The sequence below is a fragment of the Cupressus sempervirens genome, chromosome 11 (assembly GCF_028749045.1).
Source record: "Cupressus sempervirens isolate cs-2001-9-10 chromosome 11, ASM2874904v1, whole genome shotgun sequence".
NCBI classification, from domain to species: Eukaryota; Viridiplantae; Streptophyta; class Pinopsida; order Cupressales; family Cupressaceae; genus Cupressus; species Cupressus sempervirens.
Window position 1 is genome coordinate 702,403,434 of NC_143128.1, and position 10,525 is coordinate 702,413,958.

The 10,525-nt window shown below is 34.5% G+C and overlaps 1 protein-coding gene across 1 annotated transcript; it reads right to left on the minus strand.

Moving 5' to 3' along the window:
- Nucleotides 1-6,918: 6,918 nt before the first annotated feature.
- On the minus strand, nucleotides 6,919-8,327 carry LOC149531626 (NDR1/HIN1-like protein 1). The gene has a single exon (XM_089811043.1). It carries the CDS (start codon nucleotides 7,948-7,950, stop codon nucleotides 7,294-7,296), a length of 657 nt encoding a protein of 218 aa, XP_089667169.1. The 5' UTR covers nucleotides 7,951-8,327; the 3' UTR covers nucleotides 6,919-7,293.
- Between the last annotated feature and the right edge of the window lie 2,198 nt (nucleotides 8,328-10,525).

The following is a 10,525-nucleotide window of genomic DNA, read 5'->3' on the forward strand; positions in this document are numbered from 1 at the left end:
CATAGAGGGTGGAGGTATGGGAAACCAATGAATGCCAATTGAGGGTAGAAGGTGAGGGAGGATGGCAAGGGAACAAGGTACGTAAGAAGGTTTTTCAGTCATGAGCAAGAGTGTCCCAAAGAGATTTGTACTATGAGGCCACAAAAACATGCTTCTTGAAGTGAAGAAAGCAACGATAGGAGGAACACAACTGAGTGTAAGAGGATGAGTGTACCGTGAAGGACGCACGTAGGGAGCAGTGGAAAGATTTTTAATCCTTGTCAAACCACTAATTCATTGGGCAAGATTTCCAACTAGTAGGGTTGTAGTGGGACGGAGTGTGATGGGGGATGAATAGCAGGGTGGATTCTCATAAAGTAGAGGCAATGAGGTCAAAAAGAGGAGCACATAATATAACCGACAAGTGGTCGAAGGGGGGGGAAATTGTCTCAGGTGGAGGGTGAAGAGGTAGTAGTAACAATTTGAAAAGTAGAAAGTGGTACAAAAATTAGAGGATAAGGACTGGGGATGAAGTTGGAGGGGGTTGTGGTGGGGGGGCGGGGGGCGGGGGGGGGGGGGGCAAAGTGGACAAGGAGATTGACGATGGAGTGGTCAGCCAAAGGGAGGTGGGTGATGGTGGAGCTACTGATTGAGGGGACTAGGGAAACTGATGCAAGAGCATAGTTGACTACACTCACACCCCCACAATAAGGCCAGTAGGTGAAGAGCTTAGAGCCCAAGAAGTAGGAGAGGCCATTTAGGACCAATAGATTGGCTAACTCACAAAGCTGGAGGAGATGGCAGCCATAGCATGAGAGAGGCCCAAGAAAATCTTGAGAGTTTCTTTGAAGACCAATGGTGGTTGGATTAGTCTCCTAAGAACAAGTCAAGTATTAGGAACGGTCATGGAGAGTTGTCTAAAGATCTCTAGTTCATGCATTGAAGTTTCTCAGAATGAGGATCTCATCAAGGCCCGAAAACATGGTGATATACTTATGCAGATCAGTTAAGGGGTCTCGATCAATTGGTTTATGTATGACACAAGGAGAGGTGGTTGGAGGGAAATAACAAACTACAATAAACATGTCTCGAAGACGGTGACCAATATGACCAGTATGTCTAATCTGGATCCACATAAACCTCGCTGCAGTGTTAGAATGGACCACTGTCGTGATGTTGGTAAGGTCATCTCTAATCAAATAGGCAACACCCTTGGAGCCCCAGACACCACTTAACATTCGAACCTCCTCTCTGCAAGTAGATAGCCACTGATAGCTCGAGAAGCCAAGGAGAGGGTAGACCAAACTCTCATAAGTCTCTATAACCACCAAAAAATCTCCTAAACCAACCACGTCTGAGAGCAGGCTAGGTAATGACCAAAGAGTACTATTACCATTCCAACTAATGACATGGAGAGAAGTGGGGGAAGATTTTCTCCCATGTGACTATTGGTGTGACTGTCATTTGGATAGAGGAGTCTATCTCTGTTTCCATCTGGTAGGGGGGAATCCTGAATGATAGATCTGAGGTTTCAGATCACTGCCCACTTCCTAGCTCATCTAGCCTCTACAACTAACCCCCTCGAATGTCTCAACTCTACCATTTGCGCTCTAGTAAAATCATCATCCAAAAAGATCTTTGAAGGGAGAGGAAAAAGATTCCTTTTCAATCAAAGAGCCCATAATTTGTCTAAGAGTGAGAAGAATCACAGACAAAGAGACCCATCTGGTCCCACCCAAAAACTATCCAAGGTGATATCTATGATGCCTAGCTACTCTATGAGAAAAGATTTCCCAACTATCAACAGATTAGTGGTAAATCTAGGGAGACCATGAGCCCTAAAGTTAAGTTCATGGGCCCATCTCCAGCTTTCCTCGGTGAGCTACCCCTTGAAAATCTTTTCCACCCCTACAAGAGGGGTATAATTAGAAGTGGTGCACACTTACACCCATGACTTCGCCTTCTGCTTGGTCTCAGATAGAAAAGAAGTGTGTTTGGCTAGTAGTTCACTCTATTGTTCCCTAAAGGTGTCTAGGCCCCCCAGTTGTTTTATGACCGTGTCAAACTACGTCTTGATGGAAATAGTGTCTAAAATGAGAGTGACCGAGTATGAGCCAACCTAGGTTTTTAAAACTTGGTTTTTAAGCTCAATATTCAACTTTTTCAAAAGTGTTCTCCAAAAAAAACTTGTAAACTTACTATCTCATCAGAAAAAATATGGTATGTGCAAGACGGTGTGCCAAACTATGCCCTTAAGCAACTGTGTAAAATTAGCAAATCAAGTTTATTTCAACTTGACGTGGAATTTTGAACTACTTATGAAGTTTATATTAAAAATTTGTTTGAGTAGAATTTGTAGGAAATTGAACATAGTTTCTAAACTACTATGGCTTATGTGAAAATAATTTTCAATCCGATTGGTCAAAAATTCATATTTTAATAGTAGTATAAATAATTTCGAACAAAAATAAGAAGTAGATGTATGTCTAGCCACTTTAATCACAATCAAATAATATTTGAAGTAGACTCATGTTTAGATGTGGCACATATTTTTGGGTAATTTTATTCTAAGAAATTAGTTAATTATGATTTTTTTGATACAACATTATCAGAATAAAAAATGGCTTGTGTCTGACAACCTTTACTAATTCAAAAATTACATTTTTAAATTTTTTCTTTTATAATAGGTGAAGCATAGAATATGACGCATCTTTCAGATTTCAAAAATATTTTACAGTTTGAAAGTTATAGCTTTTTACTTGTCCCAAGCTAACATAAATAGAGGGGACATTACATTGGCTATGCAGAGCTAGTTATAGCTGTGGTAGTGGCTCATATTTAGTAAGGTTAGGGTTCTTAGGTTCCTACATAGACAAGGTAGGGGGTAGAGTTTGAGTTAAGATAACCATGACCAAAGACAAGGTTGAGTTGTGTTTGTTGATGTCTTTTAAATGAAGAACAAGATTAAGCTATTTAAATTGAATGGTCAAGATAGAAAAGCCTATTATGAGTCCATGTGTTGCATATCCTCTTTCCTCATTGGTTGAGTCAATTTTTGTCTTCTTGTAGTTGTTATGGAAATTTAGATTTATTAATTCAAATAATTTAGTCATGTATGTGAATTAAATGGGTTAGATTTAATTATTTGAATGAATTTTATTTAATTAATTGATTAAATCATTTATATAGTTATTTTATTTTTGTATTTAATCAATCTAAATGACCTAAATTTAATTAATTGATGACTTTGATTTGCTTTGTCAAATTTTAAGTATATAAGAAACATTCATTTCGCCAATCTTTCTTGTTGAACTTAATAACAGTTATGATATAACTATAGTTAATTAAATCTTTGATACTTTTTGTGATAGGTGGAATCTATCGCTTTCTCTCCTTTACTTTCCTTTTTCAAGATCATTTCTTTCTCAATTTAAGAATTGTTTTAATAATGTTATAGATACCAATCATTGTATGCACATTAAGATGAAAACAAAATGTAATATTAAAAATTGCAGGCCCATACTCTATCATTTGTTTGAGACTAATTTTGGTTAGAGTGTGTTAGGCATTTTAAAAATCTACCAATCAGTAGAGAGGTCCATCATATACTATCCTATGCTAATGGTTATACTTAGAGAGTAGCATTCCTTACTAGTAGATCTTCTATGGCCTCATAGGCATTTTAAAAATAAACCAATGCAGTATTGTCATGGAATTCTTAATTAGATCTCTAAGTGCAAGACGGTGTGCCAAACTATGCCCTTAAGCAACTGTGTAAAATTAGCAAATTAGGTTTATTTCAACTTGACGTGGAATTTTGAACTACTTATGAAGTTTATATTAAAAATTTGTTTGAGTAGAATTTGTAGGAAATTGAACGTAGTTTCTAAACTACTATGGCTTATGTGAAAATAATTTTCAATCCGATTAGTCAAAAATTCATATTTTAATAGTAGTATAAATAATTTAGGACAAAATAAGAAGTAGATGTATGTCTAGCTGGACTTTAATCACAATCAAATAATATTTGAAGTAGACTCATGTTTAGATGTGGCACATATTTTTGGGTAACTTTATTCTAAGAAATTAGTTAATTATGATTTTTTTGATACAACATTATCAGAATAAAAAATGGCTTGTGTCTGACAACCTTTACTAATTCAAAAATTACATTTTTAATTTTAATTTTTTTTATAATAGGTGAAGCATAAAATATGACACATCTTTCAAATTTCAAAAATATTTTACAGTTTGAAAGTTATAGCTTTTTACTTGTCCCAAGCTAACATAAATAGAGGGGACATTACATTGGCTATGCAGAGCTAGTTATAACTGTGGTAGTGGCTCATATTTAGTAAGGTTAGGGTTCTTAGGTTCCTACATAGACAAGGTAGGGGGTAGAGTTTGAGTTAAGATAACCATGACCAAAGACAAGGTTGAGTTGTGTTTGTTGATGGCTTTTAAATGAAGAACAAGATTAAGCTATTTAAATTGAATGGTCAAGATAGAAAAGCCTATTATGAGTCCATGTGTTGCATATCCTCTTTCCTCATTGGTTGAGTCAATTTTTGTCTTCTTGTAGTTGTTATGGAAATTTAGATTTATTAATTCAAATAATTTAGTCATGTATGTGAATTAAATGGGTTAGATTTAATTATTTAAATGAATTTTATTTAATTAATTGATTAAATCATTTATATAGTTATTTTATTTTTGTATTTAATCAATCTAAATGACCTAAATTTAATTAATTGATGACTTTGATTTGCTTTGTCAAATTTTAAGTATATAAGAAACATTCATTTTGCCAATCTTTCTTGTTGAACTTAATAACAATTATGATGTAACTATAGTTAATTAAATCTTTGATACTTTTTGTGATAGGTGGAATCTATCACTTTCTCTCCTTTACTTTCCTTTTTCAAGATCATTTCTTTCTCAATTTAAGAATTGTTTTAATAATGTTATAGATACCAATCATTGTATGCACATTAAGATGAAAACAAAATGTAATATTAAAAATTGCAGGCCCATACTCTATTATTTGTTTGAGACTAATTTTGGTTAGAGTGTGTTAGGCATTTTAAAAATCTACCAATCAGTAGATAAATTCTACTCACTAAATTATATGTCATCTTTGAGAATGAGTCACAATCCATATGCTTATTTTTCATCATATTAGATAAAATCACAAGCATGACATTGAACAAAATGACTTACATGATTCAAAATGTGGAATATTAAAAATCAAAATGACTTACATGATTCAAAATGTGGAATATTAAAAATCAGAGTAAAATTCAAATTCAAGTCATCTTTTTCTGAAATTTTTGGTCATTATAAAATGACCTATACAAATCAAAGACAATTGCATAGAAAAATATATATAGAACCTAGGTCATGACCAAATTTATAATCATTAAGACTAATTTTGATTAGAGTGTGTTAGGTATACTAGAAATCTACCAATCTTTACATAAATTCTACTCATTACATTTACTTATCACATTCCAATTATGAATCATCTTTGAGGACAAGTCACAATCCATGGATTTATTTTTCAACATATTAGATAAAATTGAAAGGGTGAAATTGACTAAAATGATTTCCACGCTATATAATTAAAACAACATGATGAGTTACATGATTCAAGATGTGGAATAACAAAAATCTCATAATAAAAAATCAAAACTTATGCATCATATTTTACAATTCAAGTCACCATTTACTCATTCTTAAGTCGATAGGCTTTATGTGGGAACTCATTTTTATTAAGTTGGTAGACTTTATATGGGAGCTTTGCTCACTAATTTTGACTTGACAACAGAAAAGTTGTAAGACTAATCGGATTTTTAATTTCTAATTGATTTTCCAATGGTAATCTTAAAAATCTAAACTTTAAGATTTTTTTTTTTTTAAAAAGCAACTTTCTATTATGTTAAGATCAACAATTGGATAGCTTCCTTAAATATTTTCTTTTACTTTTGTTTGTGAAAACAATACGCAAATACCTCTACTATAGAAATAATGAAAATTCCTCTCTATTAGAAGTATGAAATGACCCACGTGGGTAGGTGAGGTCTCCAGCCTGTTGCCGGTTGAGCTCACAAACATGCTAACTAAATAAGCTGCAGGTCCATCACCAACTCCGGCCTTAGAGTTTTGGTGTTTGGATACATACTTGCTAACTTGAAGTCTTATGTTCTAATATAAATAGAAATACATAGATGACTCCTATCAATCGACTAATTGTACATCAACGTGCAACTGCTAGTTTATTTATACTTATCATTATCTATTGACCTACACAAATTAAAAGCAAATCTCACACAAACATATACCTATAGCCTAGGCGATGACCAAATTCATTATCACCAAAACTTTGCAAAAAGGAAATATAGCAACATATGATAAAGCAACTTTAAAAAGCCAGATATGGAATAACTCTTTTCCATTGTTCAGATGAGGCAAGCATTTATTAAAGGAAGATGCTTCTAATCGAACAGTCCATAGAACAGCAGCCTTTGGGCCTGCAACAGCGATGATATAGAGCAAGACATAATGCCAGAAAAACTACTCAATAAACACCATAAGAAGACAAATTGAAAAAATAATATAGAAGTGAATGTCAAATAAGACAGTAAAACCAGTGTGAGTTAAATCACTCATATAGAAAATCTCAAGCTTCAAACCCATGAAATCAGATTCTCTCAATGGAGATTAGTGTGAGCTTCTCCTTCCATGGATTTACGAATGTAACCCCCCAAAAAAAGAGCACTTTTAATTATCATATCTCATGCAATTCTTGTCAAAATGGGCATCGTTCCAGACGAAATCAGAATATACATTTAACATGAAGAAAACCATCCGAAATCTTTAAAAGTCTGTATTTTGTTTTAATGGTTTATAGTTTCTAGCCTGGCTCATTATAAGAATGAATGAAAGAGAAACAAAAAAACCTCTATTTTGATAATTGATAGTTACATGGGTGCAAGCATATAAATTTACCTCTAATTAACGAGCCCTCTGCGATAGAAATCCTCAGTGGGTCTATAGAGTCCATTAATGGAGATCTCTAGGCTCTGGTGGAAGAAAACTCGAAGCAATTGCTTTTTAGCTTCACGATTAACAAAAAGTACCTCTTGAAATGATCCCAACAGCCCTTCTAACACAAAAAAGAAATACCAAAAACAAAACATCTAACACATATATGTGTTTCCAAAAGCCTGGTTTTTTTCGCTCACCAGATCTAATGAATGGCACAAGAAGAAAACATGAGATAAAGAAAAACATTACAAAACAAGATCTGAGAGCTCAGATATTCACATGACACTTCTGCCCGCGATAGATTGGCACCTGGCCATTGATTCTGTTATTGATGCCCACCAGAAGATCACACCTCACATGAAGAGGATAACGCGCCGACTTCCACATTTTAGTCCTCCACCTTAAGCGCCCCCTGAGTTCCAACCTAAGCTCCACCAGACCGTAGGCCTCGTCCGCCATAAGACCCACCGCTACATCGGGATAAACAGGCAGAAATTCTCCCGCAAGGGACACAGAAACGGGGAGCACGGTCCTATGGTCCTGGTAAAGATTAGGCAGAGGAGTGGCCATGGTGATGAGCTGGTCCCTGTAGACGACAATGGCCGAGAGCCTGTCGTAGCGGATGGTCCAGCGGCGGTCGGGGTTCTGCAGAAGGACGCTGAACTGCATGTTGGAGCTGATGGAGCCGTCGGTCACATTGAGGTCGTAAATGGCGGCCCTGTCCACATATGACCGTGGCCTGTGGGGGCGGTAGACCAGCCAAAGAGCGAGCGTTATGATGCCCAGGGCGACTACGAGGGATACCAGAAAGACCGAAAGCATGCGCGAACGCCCTCCGAGATAAGATTTCGGCGGCGCTGCGGTGGCTGGCGGCGCATCTGGCTTTTGCTGCTCGGCCTCCTCTTTTGTGGGATCTTCCGCCATGAAAATAGCTCGAACAAAAAACTTGATCTTGAACTTGAAATGCTCTGTTACGGATTCGGTGCTCTGTGCGTATTAGGCACGGAAGTCCCTAATTTGCGCTGTTCATAGCGAGATGTTGAAATAGTGGGGGAATATATGACAGCTGGGATGCTGGTTTTGTTGATGGGTGGCGTGGAGAGATGGTTTGTATTTTTAGTGTGGGTAAATTCGAGGAAATTGTTGGGATTCGTTCCAGAGAGCTTGGGATTCGTTCCAGAGGGATTGGTATCCATTTGCGCTGTCCGCTGAGGTTTTCTTTTTGGGGAATTTAATTGGTAACGGTTGAAATTGAATGAGCCACCATGAACACAGCTCATGGTCTGCGCACATGAGACGTTGCTCTGCAAACCAAACGCATCTCTTGCTTTTTGTGGGGCCCTGCTAAAATAGGATAATGCGATGCCCTTCAAAAGGGAATAGTAATTTTGTTTACGGATCTTGGGGCTTTGGTCGATCTTTACTATTTGTTCTTCTTAGCATTTTTTTTTTTTTTTGGGTCTTCAAGATTTTTCGAGAGTTTTTCAAGAGTTTTGACTGATCTTTACCACTTGTTCTTAGCATTACAGAAATATGAGTTGGTTGGTTGATGGTATATTTTGGGTGTTTTGTTCTTTTCGATTGAACCTGGGACCTTTTCGCTTTGTATCAATGTCTTGACTGAATAATTTTTTTAAAAAAATTTATAACAAAACCATTGGATTTTAAATATTCTAAGAGTTTTTTCATGCAATTAAAGTTTGGATTTTAAATCTCCTATGGTTTCTGCCTGGTGCAATTAAGAGTTTTGTCAGTGTGCAATTAAGAATCTTTAATGGTTTTCCTCTTGATGCAATCAAGAGTTTTCAGTGGTGCAATTAAAGTTTTGGGTTTTCAACTTCTAATTAAAGTTTGGAATTTAAATCTGTAAAGAGTTTTCTGCCTTCAATTAAAGTTTTGATTTTAGATCTTAAGAGTTTTCTATATGCAATTAAGGTTTGGTTAAGAGTTTTCTGACTGCAATTAAAGTTCGGATTTTTCCACATACAATTACATTTTAGATTTGCAATTTTTAGGAGTCTTCCATGTATACTTTAAGTTTGGACTATAGAACTTTAAAATTTTGCATATATAATTAAAAAGTTTAAATTTAATATAAAATATTTATTAATTTGTTATTTAGATTTCTAAATATTTTTTAAATTTATAATTACAGAATCTTAAAAATTTAATGATGAGAAAGAAAGAAAGAAATATATTTATATATATATAGGAAATTGCAATTTACATAGGCGAATGGATTGTTTCAAGGAATTGGTCTCCTATATATAGATGGAAAGAGATACAAGCTAAAAAGAAAGTCCGGTAAAGCACTTAGTAGAGCCATCTTCTGATTAAAGTTTTGAATGTTTTAAACATGGGTTAGTAGTTAAGTGAGGGAAAATTGGGTTAAATGTTGGAAAAGACGTTATGTTAAAGTTGGGTATAAAGTGGCAGGTGCAATTTGCATATAAAAAGGCATTTAAGGTTTAAAATGGTGCACTCATACATCGGGGTTGAAAAAAGGGTTTGTGGAATATGTTGGGTGGAAATGCTTTTCAATAGGTTCTATTCATTCTAAGGGGGAAATTTTTGATTAACAGGTAAAAGTGTATAAATTAAAAATTATAATTGATAAAATCAATTATTTATATATTATATTTTCTTTATTCTTATTTGTATGTATTTTATATTTAAGTTTTTAATAATTGTAAATTATTTTCATATTTCTATAATTTATTTGGAAAATGTCTTTAGATACATAGTGATATGTGAAATACAAATATTTAATATTTATATACTTATAATAAATTCTAATTGTGATCTATTTTACCAAGTATTTTGGTAAAAAATCAATCTGAAAATTGATCATTTTTTACTAAATATGGGTTGGGACCACAAATGAGAGCTATGGGATGGTTTGGGTACACATATGAAAGCTATAAGGTCATTGATTATATTTTTAAAACTTTTTAAAATATCTAAAAGTTGGGGTGTATATATTTTCCTAGTGGGTTTGACCCTTGTTTTGAGATACCATAATGGTATTCTCATCCTAGCTCTTATATAAATTGGACACAAGTGTTAATTAATTATTAGTTGTTATGCTAGTAGTAATCTAAGGAAACATGGAAGGAAATAAATAGATTTCTATATTTATTTAATATTATATTATTATATCATCATCTAAATGAGTGAATTGTTAGGGCTTTGGGTTCTTCACAAAAAGGATTTAAGTTTGATTTTCTCTACCTCAATTAACTTAGTTTTTCAGTGGGTTTGGGCCTCATCGGTAGTCTCTAGATGAATTGTCTCACCTCAATGTTCCCTCATGCACCCCAACCTAATAAAAAGTAGGCCTAAGGTATGAGTGGAACCGTTGGGTTGAATCCCAATGACACCAAGTACAATGGGGATACCTCTGAGATATCGAGAAGATAATATTATCAATTAATAAATGATTATATTATTAGATTATAACTATGAAAAATTTAGAGTTAAGATTACTATTTAAAATATG

What these genes read in the sequence shown, in the direction of transcription:
- LOC149531626 (XM_089811043.1), bottom strand. Translation starts at nt 7,950, where the DNA reads ATGGCGGAAGATCCCACAAAAGAGGAGGCCGAGCAGCAAAAGCCAGAT.